At 37.2% G+C, this 22,854-nt stretch overlaps 3 protein-coding genes and 1 long non-coding RNA gene across 6 annotated transcripts in view; 2 read left to right on the top strand and 2 right to left on the bottom strand.

Annotated features, from left to right (window-relative positions):
- ccdc120a (coiled-coil domain containing 120a) overlaps positions 1-1,414 on the bottom strand; it is a 67,064-nt gene extending 65,650 nt beyond the window's left edge. Inside the window, exon 1 of the mRNA XM_067593385.1 lies at positions 1,334-1,414. The gene's annotated coding sequence lies outside the window, so the exon portion shown is untranslated. The remainder of the gene's footprint in view (positions 1-1,333) is intronic.
- LOC137185120 (galactose-specific lectin nattectin-like) lies at positions 464-8,038 on the top strand. 2 transcript variants are annotated; one of them, XM_067593394.1, is made up of 8 exons: positions 464-550; positions 3,729-3,858; positions 4,116-4,169; positions 4,620-4,650; positions 5,240-5,325; positions 5,925-6,059; positions 6,699-6,807; positions 6,997-8,038. In XM_067593394.1, exons 3-8 carry the CDS (start codon positions 4,116-4,118, stop codon positions 7,059-7,061), a joined length of 480 nt encoding a protein of 159 aa, XP_067449495.1. In that variant the 5' UTR covers positions 464-550; positions 3,729-3,858; the 3' UTR covers positions 7,062-8,038. The 2 variants fall into 2 exon arrangements, with proteins under 2 accessions (XP_067449495.1, XP_067449494.1); XM_067593393.1 differs by lacking the exon at positions 464-550 and adding an exon at positions 1,376-1,463.
- Positions 8,039-8,394: 356 nt separating this feature from the next.
- On the bottom strand, positions 8,395-11,431 carry LOC137185121 (uncharacterized). Of its 2 annotated transcripts, none has more exons than XR_010928763.1 (3): positions 11,005-11,431; positions 9,818-9,883; positions 8,395-9,607 (listed from the first exon to the last, which is right to left on the bottom strand). It is a non-coding gene; the product is annotated as an uncharacterized lncRNA (long non-coding RNA). The 2 variants fall into 2 exon arrangements; XR_010928764.1 differs by having other exon boundaries at positions 11,008-11,431.
- A 411-nt stretch (positions 11,432-11,842) lies between these two features.
- Positions 11,843-21,119, top strand: LOC137185116 (galactose-specific lectin nattectin-like). Its single transcript, XM_067593383.1, has 7 exons — positions 11,843-12,992; positions 14,335-14,406; positions 16,149-16,173; positions 16,506-16,606; positions 16,769-16,903; positions 18,609-18,717; positions 20,421-21,119. The coding sequence occupies exons 2-7, from the start codon at positions 14,335-14,337 to the stop codon at positions 20,483-20,485; spliced, it is 507 nt and encodes a 168-aa protein (XP_067449484.1). The 5' UTR covers positions 11,843-12,992; the 3' UTR covers positions 20,486-21,119.
- The last annotated feature ends 1,735 nt before the right edge of the window (positions 21,120-22,854 follow it).

Genomic DNA, 22,854 nt, shown 5'->3' with positions numbered 1-22,854 from the left:
TAGCTTACAACAATGTGCTACGATGCCAAGTGGCGCTCACATCTCTGGTGCAAGCCAATGAGTGCAGAGATCTGTTTTTATGGATGAGTTAGTGTTAGCCATTATCACTGATATTTGTCAGTGAAATTTCAGCACACGAAGGGGCAGTTATCCAGATAGCTTGCTATTAGCTTGCCATTCAGTCTCATATCCTTCAATCTGTAACGTTATCTGAGTCCAACAGCTATTGTAGCATTATAATGTGGCATTAGCTTTATTGCTACTTAGCTAGTTAGCTGCTACAAATCAAACGTCTAGAGACTTTACACACAGAACGGCATTTTAAAGATAACATAAGACGACATACCTCTATATCGGACTTTCTTTTCCTCCTCTTCCTTTCTTCGTCTCCTCCCTTGCGCACCTAAAGGCTTGGACCTTTTCATTATTATGAAATGCAGGTAAAATGTAAATATCTGCCTATCTTGACCAGAACTTGACACGGACTTGGGCTGTCACGGATGCGCATCAGACGGTGACCCATCCCCCACTCTCAGTGCGCACAGTACAGGTGCAGGTGCAAAGTGTATTTCTTTCTTTCTTTCTTGCTTGCTCTCTTTTTTCTGTATTTGTTCATTTGTTACATCCGGAAAAATAGGATGGGGCGCCCACTGGCGATTTTTTTTTATTATTATTTTATTTTATTTTATTTTATTTTCATTTTCAGTGCCCCCCAGATAATGTGGCGCCCTAGGCGACCGCCTATATCGCCTATGCCTTAAACCGGCCCTGATCTCAATCCAAGTCACATAAAAGAGCTAAGTAACTAGCGGCTAATCGTTAGCATGCTAACCGCTAATCGCTAACTTGCTAGCTCACATCTAGAACAAAAGCAGAATAAGCCTGACATAATTAGTGCATTCGCACTTACATACTAAGGATGCACACAGTCCAGCACACAACACAGGCCACTTATGGCTGATAGACTGGCTGCAACAAACTCGGGTAACTTGCTACACAGGGCTGCACTCAGGTGAAAGCTGGCTGGGCAGTTGTATTAGACACGGAGCCTTTCATATGACTGACTCCGCCATCTTACAGACATGGCGACGGTGTCAATTAATTTTAAACTTATAAATAAAAAGGATATGTCATTTGTTGTAAAATCCAACACGTAGAAGCCATATTTGACTAAAAATCGTCATTTTGACGGTACGTTAACTGTTTGAGCTTAGTGCACATTTTGAAACACCTTATGGCATTGCAAAGAGGAAAACGCACACTTAAGCATTACATAGAGCAATACAATCACGGGTGAAAACATTTAACTTTATGCAAAAAAATGGTTACTTACAAGTTGTGTAGTTTGTCGATGAAAAAGCCATGCAGGTACTCTTGCAGCCTTGTGGGAGATCAAGTTCAGCCTGGTTCAGACCGGTTCAGACCGGTTCCAATTGGGCGGGTCCTGAGGATTTACTTATTTAGTAAGTCCTTAAACTAAGTTTTGTGAAATCAGTTTATTGTAAAGTACCAGGAAATCAAATTTATGATAGAAAATTATAAGTAACTAAAACATTCACACTTTTTACTTTTCTGTAACTTAAGTAAACAGTAAAAGAAGACAAAATCAATTTATTGTAAAAAATATACATTTTATAATTAAGTCACATGGACATTGCCACTGAAGGGCTTTTTACAGTGTATTACAAAAATGAAAGCTGCCTGTATGTAGCTGCTGTAAATGTTAGCTTAGTTTGCTACATATTAATTATGTATTCATCAATTTTCTAATAACCCACATAACTCACATTGGGATAACAGGTTTTATATGTATTCAGTAACGTTAAAGGTTATTTACTGTTAAAGGCTACAACACTTTTGATAAAGGAAACTTGTGTCACATTTGTTTGAATTGTTAGATATGTCCAACACATCCAGTCTAATCTCATTTATGTCCTCTAATGAGGCTGGAAGTTGTGCAGCTATTTGCTGTGTTTAATACTTTGTTGATTTTGTCAAGCCAATCGTTGAATAGCGACAGACGGCAGCTCTGCAGTTTTAAATGAAGTCATTATTTTGTGTTATTCAATTCATAATTCAAGTAACTTGGTGTTAACTTGAGCTCTTCTTTGAATTCCTAATGTACTCTGATTTTGCAGCTAACATAGGTCAGTGGTTAAACCAGTTTTATTATGGAAAAACATCCACCGTGTTTAATAAATCATTAATAATTAATCTATTGTTAACACTGCTGACTACTGATTAAGGTAATTGCTTAAAATTTGCATCCCTAGCTGGTGTAGCAAAAAGCAGAAGAAGGTAGTATTATGAATGTTTTTTCCAGTTTGTGGTATGTAGAACAGTATGTCAGCTATTTGGTGCCGTCCAAGTCTGATCGGCACTGCCTTTACAGGAATGTTGCTCAGAGGGACAAGAGTGAAACAGAGAGATATAAGCTTGCCACTTCATCTTACATAACATATACAGGGTTAAAAATGATTTGTGTCTCTTAAAATAGCAGTTTCTCTCAGAGCGTTTTCAAACCTGAGTCATTTAATCTGGTTTAATGGGGCTCTGGTTGGTTTTCCCCTTTGGTACGATTCTCTTGGGCAGATCTGAAAGCAGCAGTTGTACTCAATTTGTCGTTTGGTCTGTGAAATGTTAGTAAATGTTGAAAAATGTCAGTTACCATTTCCCAGAGCCCAAGATGAAACCTAAGATGTCTTGTTTTGTCCCGACAAACACTCGATAACTCAAAGATGTTCAGTTTACAACCAAAGAAAACTAAAGAAACAAGAAAGTATTCACATTAAAGAAGCTAGAACCAGATAAGCTGATTATCAAAATAGTTGGTGAATGAATGCAGAATGAATTTTCTGTCGATCACTTAACTGACCAATCGTCTAATTAAGATGAAGTGGTCTCACTTCAGTCACAAATAAATTCTGGAGCTGTTTCTTTGTGGTGGAAACATGATCCAACCCCGATCATTCTCATGTGGCTATATAAAGAAGAAACTATATAAAAGAAACTGAACCAATGAAATGTAAGTTTACCCACTGATTCATACCAGAGTGAACAACACCCTCAGATGAGATGAACACCAAACCACTGACAGCTAAGCTCTCTAGGGCTGCAGCTAATATTAGTCTGTCGATTATTTTCTTGATTAATCATTCAGTTGTTTGCTCCATAAAATGTCAGAAAATGGTGTTGATCAGTGTCAAATGTCTTGTTTTGTCCAATAGTCCACACAACCCAAAGATATTCCATTTACTCTCATAGAGGGTTAAAAATACAGAAAATATTCACATTTGAGAAGCTGGAACCTCAGATCGCCACTTTTAGCGATACAAGCACCACAGGATGAGAAGTTAACCGCCATAAGAAATTTGCAATCCAAAACTTTACAACTCTGCTACATGCATCGCTAATGACAAGCTGAAGCTAAAGATGATACTTTTTAAAAACCTGGTTATACATTCAGCAGATCAAATACTTTTTGTATTCTTGGATGGATTATCTGTGATCATCAGTATTGTCTTTTGTCCAGTCTGCAACACTAAACCATTTATTATAATAACTTTATTTATATAGCACCTTTAAAACAAACATAAGCCAGCATTCACTGGGTTTGGTAGAGATTTTAGAAAACTAGTGGTAGCTGGTCCACAGGTAAACAACAAATGTTCAGTTGTTCTAAAAGCTAAAGACAAAAAAAAAAAAAAAAGTTTATTTCCTTGTTGCAGAAAGGGAAATCCCAGTCTGGTGTCTTGAGGTTGACATACTCAACATTCCAGGCTAAGGCATCCTGAGAAGATATATAAAGCGTTCTCTTTGTTTCCTTGACTCTCTGTGAACGGCATCGCTACAGCAAAGGTAACATTTCATAAGTTGACTATCAGTCTTTCAAAAATGAATCTCTTGTGTCATATTTTTAATATGTTAATCTTTTATATCTATAGCCTACATTCATTGTTAACTCCACAGGGACATCAAAGCTGAACACATTTTTCTGCAAAGCATTTCAGATTTAGGATCCTTAAACCATGAAGTGTTTGACATTTAATATGTGAATCCAAATAAGTTGATGTTCTGGATAAAACTATGCAGTAATTTCTTATGTGTTTCCACAGATGGCTTTACATTTTCACTTGGTCTGTTGGATCAGTGGGCTGATTGTAGTGACTGTAAGTAAAAATGTCTAATATTTCTATATATGGGTTTGACCAGCAGTTAGATTAAGTCAGTGGATGCCCCTCGGTTGACTTTTATTGTATATGTGCGACTACAAGACACATCAAAGAACAACTTCTCAGAACAGAGCAGAAAGAAATCTTCTACTATCTAATCTAATCTATCAGGATCTTGAGTTCCCCGTAATGTTAAATTGACTCAACCCTGCGAAACAGTGACATCGTTGCTCCCTCGAAGAAATTATAGAAATTTATCTTGTTTCTCTTGTTTCAGTGAGATGAAAGGTTATTATTGTGTGAAATTATTTCAGTGTTTTTAAATTTTGCAACTTGTCAGAGTTTCATTTATTTCATAGCATTGATGGATCAGTGTGTCTGCTGAAGTAAATGCTCAAAAGTGCAAATTCCCACCTGATTTAAATAATGTGGTTTTCTTGTTTGCAGAGGTCGGCCTCAACTGACTTCAATGTGCCAGGTTGGTAGCTGTGACTTGTTAATACATGGATTGCTATATATGTTGCATTTTTAATTATACTCAATGGCAGCAGTTCATGAACTAAAAAGCAAAGATCTTTATGTTCCCAGCAGAGATCTGGTATTTTACCACTTACCGTTCATCTGTCTGACTAATATCTCTTGTCACTTTCTATAGATGATCAAACTAGTTCAACCAGGTGTGAATGCAATCCATACTGCATGACTACATTCTTAAAAAAAAAAAACGCCTAGCAAGTTGTAATACCAGGTGTACATGAGGCGACTGGCGTTTTCGCTGCACCGCCTGATTTGGTGTGAATGCAGCCTAAATGAAGCTCTGCCATTAATTATTTCAATTAAGTATAATTAATCATTTATATTTAAAGCTAAATTACTCCTGTGAAAACATGTTGCTTACAGCTCATTTATTCTCAGCGACCCCGCATTATAACAAGCGTGTATGTTTGTGTATTAGTGTGTGTGTGTGTGTTAATATGAGTATGTGAGAGGAACCTTTCCTTACCAAAAAAAATATTTAAAAAAGATTTTCCATATCTTATCTTCTATCTAACATAATTGTGTTTCAGTGCCCGGCTGTCCCCCTGATTGGACTCGGTTGGGCTCTCGCTGTTTCATCTTCCGAAACACTGCCAAGGTTTTCGGTGATGCAGAGGTACAGGAGCAATATCACACAGTGGTTCTGATGTGGCTCTAAAACACTTTGCTGGTAACAGAATCAGATCATCTGCTGGTCTGTTGGTGCAACACTTTGGTCCAGAGTGAAATATCTTGAAAAGTATCATCCCCAGAGGATGAATCCTAAAGACTTTGGTGGTCTCCTGATTTTTCATTTAGCAACACCAACAGGTCAACATTTCCACTTGTCCAACACCTCGTAGTACACATAATACATGGCATGAAAATTGAAAAGTTGAAAAATTCCCATAAGACGTAGTGCTACAAGCTAAACACTAGCATGTTGATATGCCAGCTTTATAACTTGCCTACTGTACAAGTAGGAACAATCTATAATGGCAAACTTTTCTTTCCATTTATGATCTGTCTAACCATGATCTTGTTTTGAGTTGATGATTTTGTTTGTAACTTTTGTTAAGTAAAGTTTACTATTATTATTCTTCCCCTACATGGTAGTACATGATGTCCATGTGTTAGCTATTTAGACCCGGTCAATATTCTCCTCTGTTTACATTCACTCACTCCTTCCTTCTTGTTTTTGTATCATTCGTTCACACATTACCTCTCTCCCATTAGAGCATCTGCATCTCTCTTGGTGGGAATCTGGCTTCGATCCACAGTGCTGAGGAAAAGAGTTTTATTAGAGAGCTGATTAACAAAGGGTCTGGCTCATATTTACGTACCTGGATAGGAGCCCATGATGGAGTAAAGGTGAGATATTTACCAACACAAAGGATCTGATGCAGCTATGCCTTGTGCTACTGGAACCAGTGATGAATCACTGATTGCTACATTGTGGAATTAATATGTGTCCTCCAAGCTCAATCGTCTCAGTGCCTCTCAGAGTTAGCTGAATACAAACACACTTTAAAAGGAACTGACAGTTTGAACACAGCCTCTCTTCTTGTTGTGATAAGTAGCCATGATATTAGGACAACATACTCAGACGTGTCCTGATAATTTTATTGTTTATGTATTTGATTGCAATAAATTGCCAGATGGTCATTTTATCCATAATCCTACCCCTGAATATAATGTATTCCAAAGCAATTTTACAAACTGTGGGCTCCAATATTACCATAGATTTGAATAAAAATCTCACTGACAAATTCTCAACAAAAACTTGGCTTCCAAAGAAAGTTTCATTGCAAAGTTGGACTGCAGTATATTGGATGGACAGATGGTCTTGTTTTTCCAGCCCATAATTTGTGTTATTATGCGTGATGTTGTCATGCATGATGTAATTAAAATTGATAAACTGGTGACCTGACATGTAAAAAATGTTGACAAATTGCACATGTAGCAGTAACTTGCAGGTCCAATTCTTCAAAACTTTGCTTTCTCCTGCAGGAGGGAATGTGGATGTGGACTGATGGCTCAAGGTTTGACTACCAAGACTGGCATTCAGGGGAGCCTAACAATCGCCACGTAGAAAACTGTGCAGAAATAAATTGGCAAGGTACGTGTCTGTTCTGAATACTGATGATGTAAAATATATGGTCATGTGTTGTATCTGTATCTATCCTGTTGCTAGTTTTGATATGTCTAAATAATACGTATTGGAGAAATTACACATTAGAGACATTCATTGTGTATAAAATCTGTGGAGACTTTAGCACTGCTCACACATTTTTATGTTTTATAACAGGAGAAAAATGGAATGACATTGCATGCGGCCATCACAGATCGTTTGTTTGTGCAAAAGACTTGTGATGCCTCCCAACATTGACATCATATCTGCTGTTGATGGTACTTTCTGTGTCATGAGGCTTCAGTGACATCAATGTTGGCTCTAGTGACACTTAAAAGTCTTGTTTGGTATGAAATAAAGAATCATTCTGTGTGTATAAGTTTTCTTTTTTTTCACCAATTCTGGGGTTTAAAATATAAATTTCTGGAGTGCTGTAATCCAAACATAGTTTCAAATTGGAAAAAGTGTATGAACCCAAGTAACATTTAATGGCTGTCATCAAGACACCCTGACAGTTGTTTTAGTTTTAGTGATTGTTTCCATTTTGACATTGTATACTCCATAAAGCTGGGCATAGTGTATATAACATTCATAATCTCCATTATTTCTATATTTTTAAATGTATTCCTGTTTTACAGTGTTCTGTTGTTGTTGATTGCTGTGATTTCACTGTCTGTCAAAGAACATTGTAACCTCAAAGGGTGTATACAGTATATAAGGTTGATTGTAACAAAGACTTTAAAAATCTCATTAGAGCTGCATTAACAATTATTTTCATTGTTGATTATTTTCTCAACTTTCTCTGAGAATGGACTTCACAATGAAGGAAGAAACACTTTGAAACATTTGCATATTCATTGATTCTGTATTTTTCAATGAGGGAGAAGGAATAGATAAAATGTAACATTTTTAATGAGGCAGTTGTACTTTATTTTAATTTTTTGAGGAAAAACCATATTAGACACAAATTATTATTCCAAGCAGAGTATTTTTATATGTCTTTCAGTATGTCTGAAGGAGGTCTTTACCTTAATAAAAGTGTAATACCACTGGCGGGTGCTAGATGCTGGCTTCAAAATCTCTGCCTCCAATTGACTCCCATTCAGAAAGCGTCAACTTCTCCCTAGAAATACTAAGTTAATCATTGTTTTCAACAAGTCATGATGGTCCCAATCTCTAAGTTCTCTCTAATAAAGTGTGCTGGTGGTCATTTTGGAAATTATTGCTCCATTAATAAGATTTGAAGTCTTATAGTAGCTTTGATGTCTGCCGTGTTGGCTTTGATTGACAGCTGTGATTGACAGTTGGCTCACCTGCTGCTCTCCCCGGCTCCGGGATTCACACTGAGTCTGACTACTGTCACAATATTTCACTGAGCTAATAGTAGTAAAGTAGCTCACATTAGCTTAAGTGAGCTAGCATTTGCTTTGGCCTCAGGTAGGAAAAATGGAAATGATGGCATGAAATCTTATTAAGAAATTACAATCACTTGACTAGCAAAATTGTCAAATTTTTTCTCTCAATTGATCATTGCAGTGTCACTGGCATGGTAAAAGAGTGACAGGAGTGAACCTCTGAGCTGTCCTCCCCAATTTTATTTGCAGCAACAGTATTCATTAAACCCCAAAAACAAGATTACACAAGTGGCAAAACTGATAAACACCAAATGAAATTAACTAAGACTTTTTCATCACTTTAGTCAAAGAGGAGTTAGTGCCTCCTGGTGATGAGAAGAGAAGGAATAATTGAAGTGCAGACACTGTCAGGGTGTAGCAGGGATGAGTGGACCCAAATGCAGAGATCAGAGAGCAGGAGGACTGAAGCAACTGGCTTTATTTCAACGTGAGCATTCAAGCAAAAGCTGACGGAACAGACTTGACAAGACAAAAACAGGTATAACAAATGATCCAACAGAGACCAAACAGAAAACCAGGACCTAAATAGTAACCGAACTAACGAGAAGATGAGGTGCAGGTGGGGAGATGGGTGGGGAACTCAGGAGAAGGGAGTGAACAGACAGGGAGCCGATTGGCTGGGGAAACACAGGGGGCAGGGCAGGGCTGATGAGGCTAACACAGGGCAGGTGTGGGGAAAACTAAGCAGGGCAGGGCTAATGAGTCCAAATGCAGAGCAGGTGTTGAGGAGGACATGAACACACAAGCCCTAACCCTAACACAGAACAACAGGAAACCAAAACCCAGAAAACAATATTCTAAATACAACCCATACCAACCCGTCCAAGAACCACCATGAACCTAAACCCAAGAATACAACACGCCAGGCTAAACAACAAAACGCAATCCAAACCCACCACCCAGGTATAGCAAGAAAACCCTTATGACCAGAAAGACCAAACAGAAATCAAACCAGGAAACCTGAAAGAACACAAAAACACAAAGAGACCAAAAAACACACAAAGTCCAGGCAGGGCGTGACAGACACAATATTTACTCCCTAATAGATTATTACTCTGAACTTCACTACACCAAACCCCTCCCTAAACTTAATCATCTCAGAGTTTTCTGGTCTAATATGTGAGTGAATGTGGCTCTCTATGAATGCAGTTCATTAATAAAAGTAGTGGAAGTCTAGGATTACTGTCCATAAACACAGCCAACACAATTTTTATGGACAGCCCAACAGACAGAAGTTGTCCAGTGAGAGGCAATCTTTAAATATTAGTACAATATTAGTACATTGTCAGTGGTCAAACAGTGCCAGTTATTGCATTTTGATTATTTACCACTTTAAAATATGAGGAGCACCAACCCTATGTTTCATATTGCACCTATGGATGTAAAGAACATATGATTAGTAATAAATACTCAGAATTTTTGTTTTTTGTATCTTAAGATTCAAGTGTGAGACTACAATTGCACCATTTGTAATTTTGTGTTTTTTAAAAAAGGAGGGTAATTGCCTATTCTTCTTCTTCGGTGTGTAAATTAAATAAATAAATAAAAATAAAAATTGTACCACTCTTACAAATATAACTTACTTTTGCTTCAGTCCACAGTCCACTGGTCAAACAGAGGAGCACAATGAAGTTAAGACCTGATGCCATCTGTGTAAAGATACATTAAGGAAGTAAATGCATTATTCAGATGTATATACACGTCTTATCTGTGCAACGTAATGAGGATTTAAATCAATCAATCAATATTCTAATATATAATCCTAACAAATGTACAGTACAAGTTTTTAAAAAATCTGGCACTGTAAAGAACAACACCCTAAAAAACACATCCTCATTAAATGAGTACAACGGAATGGAGTTGTTTTTTTTGTTTTGTTTTGTTTTTTTGGTCCCCTAATTTTATACTAATATCCTGGAATTTTTTTTGAGTAATTTGCATGTATTTAACCATACATTTTAGGACATTTGGTACAAATATAAGCAAAAAATGGAAAAGGTGTTAAGTTTGGTTTAGTTGGTTAGTACTCTGTCTTTATATTATTTTGAGCAGATATATTAGCGTATGCGTATTAATAAAGGGACAGGTTGACACATGCACTGTACTGCACTGAAAAGCCCACTGAGATAGTCTGTGTGCATACTAACTTCCACACCAGGTGCTCAAGCTGTAAAGACTGATAATTACACCTTGAGGTGGACGGGCAGTCCACGCCTTTACTTGAAGAGTTTACCAACTTTTATGTAAACAGTGTCACGGCTCTTGTCAATCAGATGTAATTGTCTTTTTAATACGGTGCATACGTAGATGTTCTTTTTCAAAATTTCATAATAAATTAGACTCTTGATAATTCTTTAACTGAGAGAAAATACTTCGGTGAACTTCTGTGTTTTTTAAATTTTTTCCTAAAAGTAGCTGCTGTGTAACTATTAATTCTTAGAATGTTTCTTTGAAAGGGTTTTATAATTTGGTAGTATACAGGAAATGGGCTTGTTACTGAGTTTTTAAGAAACAACCTGCTCATATCCCAAATTCATAGATTAGTACACTTTGAGACTGAATTTGCTATCTTTTTCCCTGAGTCCAGGGTGGTGCCCCGTTATTATTCATTCTTATTAATAATTTTATTGATTTTAATAATTAACAATTATTTTTGATAATCATTAATTATTGCTGATAGCCAAAGTTGTAGCCACGGCCCAACAATGGTGTGCCAAAAAATGTACAAATACCAGCGTTGGAGAGAATAGTAACTGACTGGCTGTCATACCACCTCACAGCACAGATGTTGTCTTTGCTCCACTGTCAAAACTCCCTCTGTCTTGTTTTCTCAGCTCCTTCTTCTCTGCTAACCTGAAGTTTGGACACACACAGGGCGTGCTGTTCAAACACAGTGGATGCGTTTGATTAGTAGAGGCACTGAAGGAAAGAAATTGTCTGCAAAAAAGTTTTGTCCTGTGGGAAGTGTTGATGCAAACTTCATGACTGATAATGAGATTTGGCACGTGTTACCCTGCACACTCCCTTGGTACACGTCAAAAGTTGCAGAGTATGCCTGAGATGTCTGTTCTTGGCCAAACCTTGAAGTCCCAGTAATGAAGATTCCTACGCATATATTGTCTGATTCCACTGAACTTCCCCTTAAAAGGAATCATCATTTCATTCACAGAGTTATCCTCCTCTGGCACTATCTGTAGGCAATTGGGTTGAACCCGGACCTAGTCTTCCAAAGTTTGTCCTTCTTCTGAAGCAGTGAGGTTGTTGACAAAGTGGATGAATGAAAGCAAACAATGCTACAATATCTGTCTCAGAATCACTTATCTCCATTGACAATGGTATCCAATACATCCTGAACTGAGTACAGTCTTCCTCTCTTTGTCAATGGTATTCTGGAATTTAAATAGATTTTTGAAAAATAAATTTAGATATCTAATGCAACACACATGCACATATATATACCTGTACATTACCTATTGTCTGTGAATCTTAACCCTATATGTATATACAGGGTTAACCCTTAACCTTAACTGTTAACCTTAAGCCTATGACCCATATATATATATATATATATATATATATATATATATACACTGTATATTGCCATAGGTAGAATAATTGGTGAATTGACTCATGACTCAGTGATGAGGCCTTTTGTGTGCCTTTTGTGTGAATAAGTGATGCCCATTGAAGCCCAGTGTTGTGTTTTTGCAACATTGAAAGAAATCCCTCCAATTCATGTTTATTATACTTTTTTTTTAATTATTAAAGTTTTCTATTACTTAACATCTTTAGAATTAAGGAAAAAGATACTACAGGTCAAATACTTACTTGGAAAATTGTTGAAATTGGAAATTGAAAGAGAGAGCTGGGGGTCAGTGGGAGACAGCCATGTGGTATGTCTTACAGTGTTAATATTTTCCCACCAAAAATGTTGCTATGGTTTGTCTCACATTAAAATTTCACCTCACATGCGTCTGATAGAAATCACACCAATAAACAATTACGATAAGTTCATTACTAAGAGACACACACTCTTCCTCTTTGTTAATATATTAATAATGACACTGGTTAAAAGGAAAAATAATAGCTCATCAGAAGAAAAATCTTTCTGATGAATGATGGATGTTTTAGGGCTCATTTGCAAATCACAGTTAACAGAAATCCACTTTTTTAAAAATCTAGATGGTCAATCAAAAAACAAATGAATTATAAAACTTGTATCTTTGCTCAAACTTCCTCCTCGGTCCTCTGAACAGAAATAAGGAAGGTAGAATGGCCCTCATGATGGTGGACGGGTCAAGAGAGGAACGATCAAATAAGGGAACTGGCATGTACATGTACCCCTAAACTCAACATAACAGCAACAAATCAAAATATTGTTAAGATCAGGGTCACATTAAGATTTATACTGGTATTACAATGAACATTATGGTATGACACACTCTTATGTGTGACTGTAGCTTAATAGTTTTTACTTGCTGAGCGTTAACACCCTTGTTTTTTTTCCCACGAAGTGTTGCGTAGTTGATGGTTCCCAGAATATTATATTTTTTTAACATTGTTTAAGGAGCAGTCTAACATTTACTCAAGGCTGTGGCAATGTGTAATTCACTATTAAACCGTATCCTGTTGTCAGTTGATGACACTCAAGTTTAATGAAACACCCACAAAAGGTATAAAAAGACAGACAGTTACCTTCTGCAAGACATCCTGCTACCTTCTACTGCAACTGCAAACTCATCTGATCATCATAGCAAGGTAACCTTTTAATTCTTGCCTTTCATCATATCAGCAACTTTACAGAGAAGATTCTTGATCTACTCTTCATTTTATTTAAGGTTAGATTTATTTGTTAGTGATTGGCTGCAATTAACCGGTCCTGACATACAATTAAAAAGTGTAGAAAAAAAAACTGTAGCACTTTATTTCACAGGTCCTTTCATTTTAATCTAATGTGTTGTTTGCAGGTATTTAACAATATAATTTTGGGAGCATTCATTTATTTGGTGCAAATTTGGTACAAATTGTAAGAAACAGCTTTTAAAAGTACTAAATTGGTTAAACTTGCAATTTTTCTTTAACTGACAGAAAATTTCTCGGTTTTCAGTGTGTAGTTTTTTGTGTCAAAATACCAGCATATATGTTTCCTAAAAACTGTGCAACAAGCACATTTCCTGTATACTACCAAAGTATGAAACCCATTCAAATAAATGTTTTAAGAATTAACAGTTACACAGCAGCTACTTTTAGGGAAATTGCACAAAATTTCACTGAAGTATTTTCTGTCACTTAAAGAATTGTCAAGAGTCTAATATATAAAGAAATCTACATATGAACCCAAATAGCCTATAATGAGAGGGTACTTAGCAACTAAAACAAACCTTTTTCTGTTTTTTCCCCCTTATAATTGGTGCCAAAATTAACAGTTAAATATCCTGAAATTACTCAAAATTTTCCATTAAATAGGTATGAAATTAGGGGACCTGTAAAATAAAGCGTTACCAAAACAAACAAACAAAAACCCTTATTTCATTGTTTTCATTTCTAAATCTTTTATAGGTTGTTGTTCTTTACAGTGCCAGATTTCTTTAAATCATGTACCATGCATTTGTTCGGATTGTATATTAGAATATTGTGAATTTAATTCTCATTGCGTTGCGCAGATGTATATACATGTATGTATATACAGATGGGCAACAAATTAAGGCAAAAACCAACATAAAGTGCTTTAGTAAGGTGTTGGGCCACAAGGTGCTGCCAGAACAGCTTCAGTGTGCTTTGGCCTTGATTCTACAAGTCTCTGAACTCTACTGGAGGCGAGCTAGCTCAGAGGTTATCAGCTAATGTTATCTCTCTAAGCTAGTCTGCTTGCACACTTACCAGCTAATGAGCAAACTGATGCAGTTTATTATTTTAGTTAATGTAATCACAGTGTTTCTTATTCTGATAGAATTGCATCTTATGGTATATTTGCAGTTTATTTATGGACACTCAATCGAAGTATTGGGACGGAAAATGTGACATGCATGTAGATGTTTACAACCAGTTGCTGATGTCTAGGATAAGGACCATGCAGTAAAGGTATTCTGTTTTTCCCCAGATGGCGTCCGGTTTTCTCTTGGTTTTCTGCCTCTGTATAACCATGACCAACGCACTGTTCTTTCCAATATTAGTAAGAAAAACTTTGTTTTTAGTATTTAATTTGTCTTTTTTAAATTTTCTTGCTAAAATGTTATTTACTTCAGACTAGTGTGTACTGTAGGTCACTCTGTGAGCCTCTTGGTCTGTTCACATTGGACTCGTGTTGATCTCCCTCTTCCCCATTTCCTGTTATCTCTCCACTGTCACTATCTAATAAAAGCATGAAATGCTCCAAAAAAATAACACGAAAGCAAAATACAGCAAGTTGTTCCATATGAAGCCCTTTCTAAGCTCAGTGAACAGTAAAAGATGATTCCCAAGTCACAATTAATCAGTTAGCGGCGCTTCTGCCACCAGCACCCCTATCTTTTTATCGTGTTCCTTGTCTATTTCTGCTGAGAACCGTGCGCGTCACACGGAGAAAATAGGCGAGACCTCAAATCTCTAGATGAAGCGACGCAGCAGCCTCACGTGAGACGCGCGTGTGGCTGCTCTAACCTGTTAACATGGGCGCCAAAATGAAAAGCAAGAGGTTCCGCGACGCACATGCGCTGCTCACGCATCCAGTGTGTCCCGGGGTTAGACTCAGATCTAAACTTCAGGTCCCACATTAACAAGGTGACGAAAACGTAATTTTTCCACCTTAGAAACATAAATAAAGTACGACCATTTATAAATCAAAAAGATGCAGAAAAACTGATTCATGTCTTCATTTCAAGCTGAATTGATTATTTTGATGCACTTTTTACTGGCCTCCCGAAAAAACTACTGAGAGACTTCAGCTCATTCAAAACTCTGCAGCTTGGCTATTAACCAGAACCAAGAAGAGAGAACACATTGGTCCAGTTTTAGCTGCTCTGCACTGGCTTCCTGTTACCTTTAGTATTGACTTTAATCCTTACATATAAAGTCCTTAATGGGCTAGGACCAAGCTACATTGCTAACTCCCTTGTTAACTATTTGCCTTCAAGAGCACTGCGAACACTGGAGATTCCCAGCAACAGCCAAAAGGAAATCAGGGATTCAGCCTTTGTCAATTACACCCCAAAACTATGGAACTCACTACCCATAGATATCAGGGAAGACTGCTTGCTAAATATATTTAAAAATATATTTAAAAGAAAGCTAAAAAATGTCTTTGCTTTAGCCTTTAACTAACTTTTCCCTCAGTCTGCTTCACACTTATATACAACTGCACCTCTTTTAAAATGTTGAATTTCACTTGATTTTATACATTCTATGTATTCTATTATTTCATATATATTCATATATATCATATATTTTCTTCTTCTTCTTCTTCTCCTCATTATTATTATTATTATTATGTATTCTATTTTATGTGTCAGAGGGTTTTATCTTCCATATTATGTTACAAATGGTGAACTTTCAAATTAGTTTCAAATGACCACCACTGAAGTACGCATTATATGTATTGTATTTTCACTTTATTTTATCATATGTTTATTAACATTATCAAAAGGGTTTTATTTTCCCTCTTATGTACATTTTTTTGTTCATTTTATGTATTTTATCTCTTTCTCGATATGAAGCACTTGGTGCACGTAATTTCTTTGTTGTGAAGCATTTTGAGCTGCATTTTTTTTTATGAAAGGTGCCATACAAATAAAGTTATTATTATTATTATGGAAACAATGACAACAGTCACACAAACAAAATTGTTTACCAAGTAGGTATAGATAATAGATGATAAAATAAAAACAAAAAAGTGCAAATTTCAAGCTAATTTAATAAATGTGTTGTTCATTTTCACAGTGGCACATAAAACACCACAAACCAGGTTGGTAGATTCACTTTGTTCACACTTAAATTGCTTTGGATGTTGTATTTTCAGATATGTTCAGTGGCAGATGTTCATACACGTGTTTCCTGACAGGACACTAATACACCGGGCTACATGTTAACCCCAACAGAGGAAGTTATGCTTTAATTCACTACAGGATGGGATCAGAGAACTTAATTTTACACAATGATGTCCAACTGACTGACATTATTTATTAATTTATTAATTCTAAAAATAATTGATTAATTAATTAATGATTCTAATGGTATAGTTGAGGTGGTGGGGGTGTTAAAGGTAAAAGTTTTTACATAATTTGTTTAAAATTCCAGTGGTTCACGTGAGGGGTCCACAATGTCCTCATGGTTGGACAAAGCATGGCTCTCGCTGTTTCATCATTCAAAACAGCCACGCGACCATGGCTGAAGCAGAGGTACTTGGTTAATCATTCTTTACCAGCCTACAGGTTAGCTATTATGACCATGTTTTAGCTATATAGAGCCTGTATCCATTTCTCTCTTGTCTTTCAGCTCATTTTTCTTTGCTTACTTTCTCTCAGATGTTTCATATTGTTTTTCTCTTACTCCCCTGTCAGTGCGCCTGCATTCGTCTTGGTGGGAACCTGGCATCAATCCACCAACGCTCAGAACTCTCTTTCATCAGGAAACTGCTTTTCAAAAGCTGTCACGTTTATCAAAGTGTCTGGATCGGGATCTCTGATGCAATTCAGGTGAGACATTTTTAGGGCGTTTTCAAACATACATCGTTTAGTCTGGTTGAATCAAACACAGTTGCACAAAGAGGCCCTTTAGAGGAATTCCTGTTACAAATGAATTGTTTGTTTGTTTGTGGGAATGTGATACAACCTTAATCTGACCCAACTACAAGGTGTACTATGCAAGTGTTGTGTTGTGTGCATGTTCTCGCTACCACCCCAGACACGTCTGACCAATGATCACAATGAACAGAATGTTCTTTTGTGGCTTTTTTGATGCTTTTGGTTCACTTTCTTTTCTTCCTGTGTGAAAAGAAACTGTTCCAAGTGGAAAACGTAACAAGCTTACCAACTTACTCACTGATTCAGACCAGAGAAATACAACAACAGGTTTGAAAATACATTTAAACACAGAACCTGATGCAGCTGTCAATTGTACAACAAATGGTGAGTAGTTTGATGCTACATAGATTCGCCAATTTAGCATTGCACCCTTATAACATTGTCAGACTCACAAAAGACAGTAAAAAAACAACCCAAAATGGATCAAAATCAATGCAGCTGAAGTTTTTTCCCCTAACTTTAACCAAGTAGTTTGAGTTGCTTAAACCTGCCTAAACATTAAAAGTGTACTACACTGATTTAGCATTTCACTCCTATAATGCTGTCAGACTCACGATGGACAGTTTAAAAATGTATCAAAATCGATGCAGTACAACCAGAGATAATGCCTTTTTTATTCCATGTATTCTTCTTCCTTGTCAAAACCTGGTGCCTACATTACCCAAAATGCATTTTGTCCACTAATAGTTGGGTTGGAGATTTGGGTGTGTTTTGCTAGTTGTGGCTAATGTAGCCTGGAGCTGCTAGCCTCCAGCAGAGATGAGGAGCAGGCTACAGAGGTCTGTTATCCTCACTTCTTTTGAACTCCACACCCCCAGATTTTTTTCATTTTCAAACTTGTAGTCTTCAGCCCCAACTGATGCTGACTCAAGTGACATCACTTGAGTCAGTTTATCAGATTTCACACAGCTCTCTCTGGAGACACAAAAAGTTTTATACTACTATTTTCACACATGTACTCCCCCAACACCTAGAAACACACTTCAGCCCTGTTTCGACCAAAAGTTCCAGGTACTTTGGGGCTGAGCTTTAGTTCAATAGTCAGTGAATTGACTCAAGTTCGAGATCTGGTGTGGGGACCTCCTTCACAAGATAGTTTATTGGTGACTGCTTATTTTAACACTTTAGTATCCTAAAATTTAATATTGTAATAAAAACAAAAACAGGATTTTTACGCCAGTTTCCACTGTTATTTGAGTACAAATACAAATAATTTTGCTGTCTCAACAAATACAGATACAAATACAAATACTGGGCTCTCTGCACATCCCTAGTGTCAGGATCTGTCTGATTTGGCTGAGGGGGTGATAATGACTAATAAATCATACTGTATGTTCACCTTGCTGTAATCTCTTCAGCTACTCCAAAACATTCTGTGGGTGAATGTATTACACAACTGGTGGTATAAATCTGCACAAAACAGCTGAAAAGCACATGGCCTGTATTTTACAGGATCCCATAATATTGTAGTTCTGAAGGCTGCAGTTTTTTACCCACAGATTAACGTCAGTAATGCAAAACCCTCAAACCCTGTATCCTATAGCAAATCAAGAATGGTCAGTTAGTGCAGTTGCTCAAAAATCAACTTTCTTTACAGGGGGGGAAGTGGCTGTGGACTGATGGTTCCAAGGTTGACTACACATGTTGGAGTCATGGAGGGCCACACATTGTAGGCGGAGAACACTGCACAGTGATCAACTCGAATGGTACAAATATTATTTCTCGACTTCCTGATTGTTATTTTTATTGAGAGGAAACAAAACTGGTGAAGCTAAAATGTGTGGTATTTTTATGTGTTGTATTTATACTACTGTTCATACTCTTGTCTGGATTTGTATGAAAAATAAGTATTACATTACAGGGTTCTATATGCAAATATGAAAACTCATTTGGGCACCACAGAGTGAGTAATTTGGATTAGCTGAACCACAATACTAAACAATCTGTTGTCAAATCTTTTTATGTCTTTTTATGTCATACAAAACATTCAGTCAGCTGCCTCTCATTTATAGCTGGCGCTGATCGTCACTTTTGCCGGCGGCAGATCATATCTGCTGTCACTATTTAACTTTAATCCCTTAAAGTCAGTTGGATGTTTGACCTTCAATGTGCAGAGTGACGATGTGCAGAGTTTGACACTATCTGAAGAGGGAAAGTTTCACTGTGCTCACTGAAAATGTAAAATGAGTTTAAGGTGTGTACCTACGACAGCTTGTACGTCAAGATGGACGTAGTGAGGTGTGATGTCACCCGCTGGTTTGTGTTGGAGTCAGTTTGAAGCCCAGAGATGCAGCTTATGGTCAGCGCCATCTTTTCCATTTGGAGGCAGGACCTTCCAAATTAGGAGTGCGGGGTGTTGCCTTTCACACTCTGGAAACATGCCGCACTACCTCGGAAACACTGAGTGCTGCACACTTGAGCTAATGTTAGCTATTTAAGCTAAACTATGCTAACACAGCAGGTTAAGCTATCAAGTAGCATTCAATTTAATGAAATACGGCGACAACAGTCCAACTCAGTGTGAGTCCCGGAACTGGCGAGAGCAGCAGGTGAACCAACTGTCAATCACAGCTGTCAATCAACGCCTACGTGGCAGACACCAAAGCTACTATATGTCTTCAAATCTTATTAATTTCCAGAATGACCACCAGCACCCTCTTATTAGAGGGCTTGAATTTAGCGACTGAGACCATAATTACTTGTTGAAAAAAATGATTGACTTTTTGCTCTTTGAATCGGCATCAGTTGGAGCATCTAGTGGCCGTTGGTGGCACTTTAAGGTCCTTCCACGTTGGCTTCAGCCTCAAGCAGCTGTAGTTGCCACTTGATACCCACAAGCATGATTTGTGAAATCACAACTAGTTTGGAGCTAATCGTAGGCCAGTATTCAATTTACACAAGTGTGTTAAGTAGTTAAGTAGAAGACATCTTGTGTCCATCTGTTAAACTTTTGAAATGAAAAGATATTTGCACATTCATAGATTCTGGATTTTCTTATGAGGGAGAAGGAATAGATGTCATTTTAAGGATTTTAACAAGATAGTTGGACTTTTTTGTGGGAAAACCATATTAGACACAAATAATTATTAAAAGAGTATTTTATATTCATCTTTAAACATGCCTGAAGGGGATCTTTAAGTAACTTGATGACAGTGTAAAAAGAAACTTGGCAGTTGTCGGGTAGTAGTAATCTCTACGTTAATTTACAACTACTGCACAGTAAATATACTCCAAAAATTGCTGTGCCCCATAAATTTTTGGCCATGTCCCAAGCTTTTTTTTTTTGAATTTTTACGTAGGAGCACTTGTCCCCATTTGAGCCCTGCATTAGAGAAATTTAAATGCACTCTGATCAGTAAGATAAGTCAAACTCAGATGTTTATGCTGTTGTACTCTTTTCTTCTTACAGGATTCTCTTGGAATCATCTCTCATGTCACAATCGGAAACCTTTTGTTTGTGCCAGAAAACTGTGAAGCCTCCCACCATTTGCTATCAGATGTGCCATTACAACGTCACTTCCACTACGATGACTTTACTTCCTTTTTCATACTTTGATAATATTGAACTCTGATCATTTAATGCTTAAATAGCAATATCACTCTCCTGATTATTCACATCTTCTTTTGATTATTTCCACAATTTAATCTGGGTGAGAAAAATCAATGTAAAAAAACAATCTGAAAAATAAATAAATATGATTTGTGAGCATAGTGGGTTTCTGTAAATTTCTCCATTTTACCTGTGTGCATGTGTGTAGCAGGTATTCCTCATGTGGTGAGGACACACCACATCCCTCTTCTCCTTTTGGGGACAAAAGGCAAGTCCCCACAATGTAAACCATAAAATTTTAGGGGGAAGACTTGGTTTAAGGTTAAAGGATAGGGCGTTTTCAATGGCTTTTGTGATCTCTTATATGTGTCGTATATGTGATCTCTTATATGTATTTTATGATGGCTTATATGAGGCTTCAGCAGTCTGAGTTAGTCATATCAAGTGGATATCTGACACATTTACAGGCTTTTTAGCATCAAATTCCCTCTTTGTGTTTCCTCGGACAGTGTTTCCCTGTTGATCTGTGGTGGAAGTATAGTAACAAAAAGAGGGACTTTGGCACTAAAAAGACTGTAACATTGAAAGATATCTACTTCCATTATAAGTGCATTATGAAGGGATCTTCTAATGGTCAGTATCAACAGGAGGAATGATTACAGCAAGAAAAACATGTTTCAATGTTCATTTGGGCTCCTGACTGTTGTTTTAAAACAGAAGAGTTCCAGAGACTGTAGGATCAATGCCAAGGCCAAGGAACACCATTCTTCAAAAAGATATTCCCTCATTTGATGTTTTGCTGATGGTATTGGAGAGCGCTGTCTAACACGTCAGACGAGAATCTCCCATAGGTGTTCAGTTGGGTTGAGATCTGGTGACTGTGAGGCCGTAGAATATGATTCACATCATTTTCATACTCATCAAACCATTCAGTGACACCTCGTGCCCTGTGAATTGGGGCATTGTCATCCTGGAAGAGACCACTCCCATCAGGATAGAAAAGTTTCATCATAGGATAAAGGTGATGACTCAGAACAACTTTGTATTGATTTGCAGTGACCTTTCCCTCTAAGGGGAAAAGTGGACCCAAACCATGCCAGAAAATGCTCCCCAAGGCATACCAGAGTCAAGTCAAGCATTCGATGTGTACCAGTATTGCAGTAAAAGTACATAAGTATTATGAGCTTGATGTAGTTAAAGTATTGCAGTAAAAGTACATAAGTATTATGAGCTTGATGTAGTTAAAGTATTGCAGTAAAAGTACATAAGTATTATGAGCTTGATGTAGTTAAAGTATTGCAGTAAAAGTAGTGGTTTGGTCCCTCTGACTGATATATTATTATATATGACATCATTAGATTATTAATAGTGAAGCATCAGTGTTAGAGCAGCATGTTACTGTCGTAGCTGCTGGAGGTGGAGCTAGTTTACACTACTTTATATACAGTTAGCTAATTTAGTGCAGTGGTTCCCAACCTAGGGGTCAGGCCCCTCCAAAGGGTCAGCAGATAAATCTGAGGGGTGGTGAGATGATTAATGGGAGAGGAAAGAAGAAAAAACAGTTCTGATACACAAATCTGTTTTCAGTTTTTGGACTTTTTCTCTAATCTTTGATTTTTGCTGAAATATTGGATCATTTGAACATTTATGGAAATGAAAGCATGTGAGAAGTTTAGAGGGAAAAATCACTATTTGGTGGAGCTGTTAACAACTCATAGACATGTGAAATGTGACCCCGACTACACACTGCTTTTTGTAAGACGTCAAAAGACAAAAAGGTTGGAAACCACTGGTTTCATCTTTAACAATGTGTTGTATTTTAAAAGCTTGTTATATTATCCATTGTGTCAAATCTTCATCTGAAAAGTAACTAAAGCTGTCAAATAAATGTAGTGGAGTAGAAAGTACAATATACTTCCACTCCACTACATTTCAGAGGGAAATGAAGTAGCATCAAATGGAAATATTCAGGTGTGACAACCCTTTGTGTCATCTGTGTTTTGCTGTGTGATTCACCCCCTTGTTTGCTGTACTGTTGTAGGTGATCGTTAGTGCTTAAATAAATTGGGAACACCTGAGGGTGCTGCAGCACAGCTCACTCTCTTCCTGCCACCGTGTCACGCTGCTGAGGGAGCTCTCTCTGCCCTCCCCTCCGGTTGGTTTGGTGATGTTGCTTTAGTTATTTTGCATACATGCACCTGTCAACACCTACACACACAAACACTTACCATTCATGCATCACACAACTCACACTGATCTTACTGATCTTCACACCCCATTTTTATTTAATAAA

The sequence above is a fragment of the Thunnus thynnus genome, chromosome 6, assembly GCF_963924715.1.
Source record: "Thunnus thynnus chromosome 6, fThuThy2.1, whole genome shotgun sequence".
Taxonomy (NCBI): Eukaryota; Metazoa; Chordata; class Actinopteri; order Scombriformes; family Scombridae; genus Thunnus; species Thunnus thynnus.
Note: the sequence above shows the minus strand (reverse complement) of the source record. Positions and strands in the feature narration are given on the sequence as shown.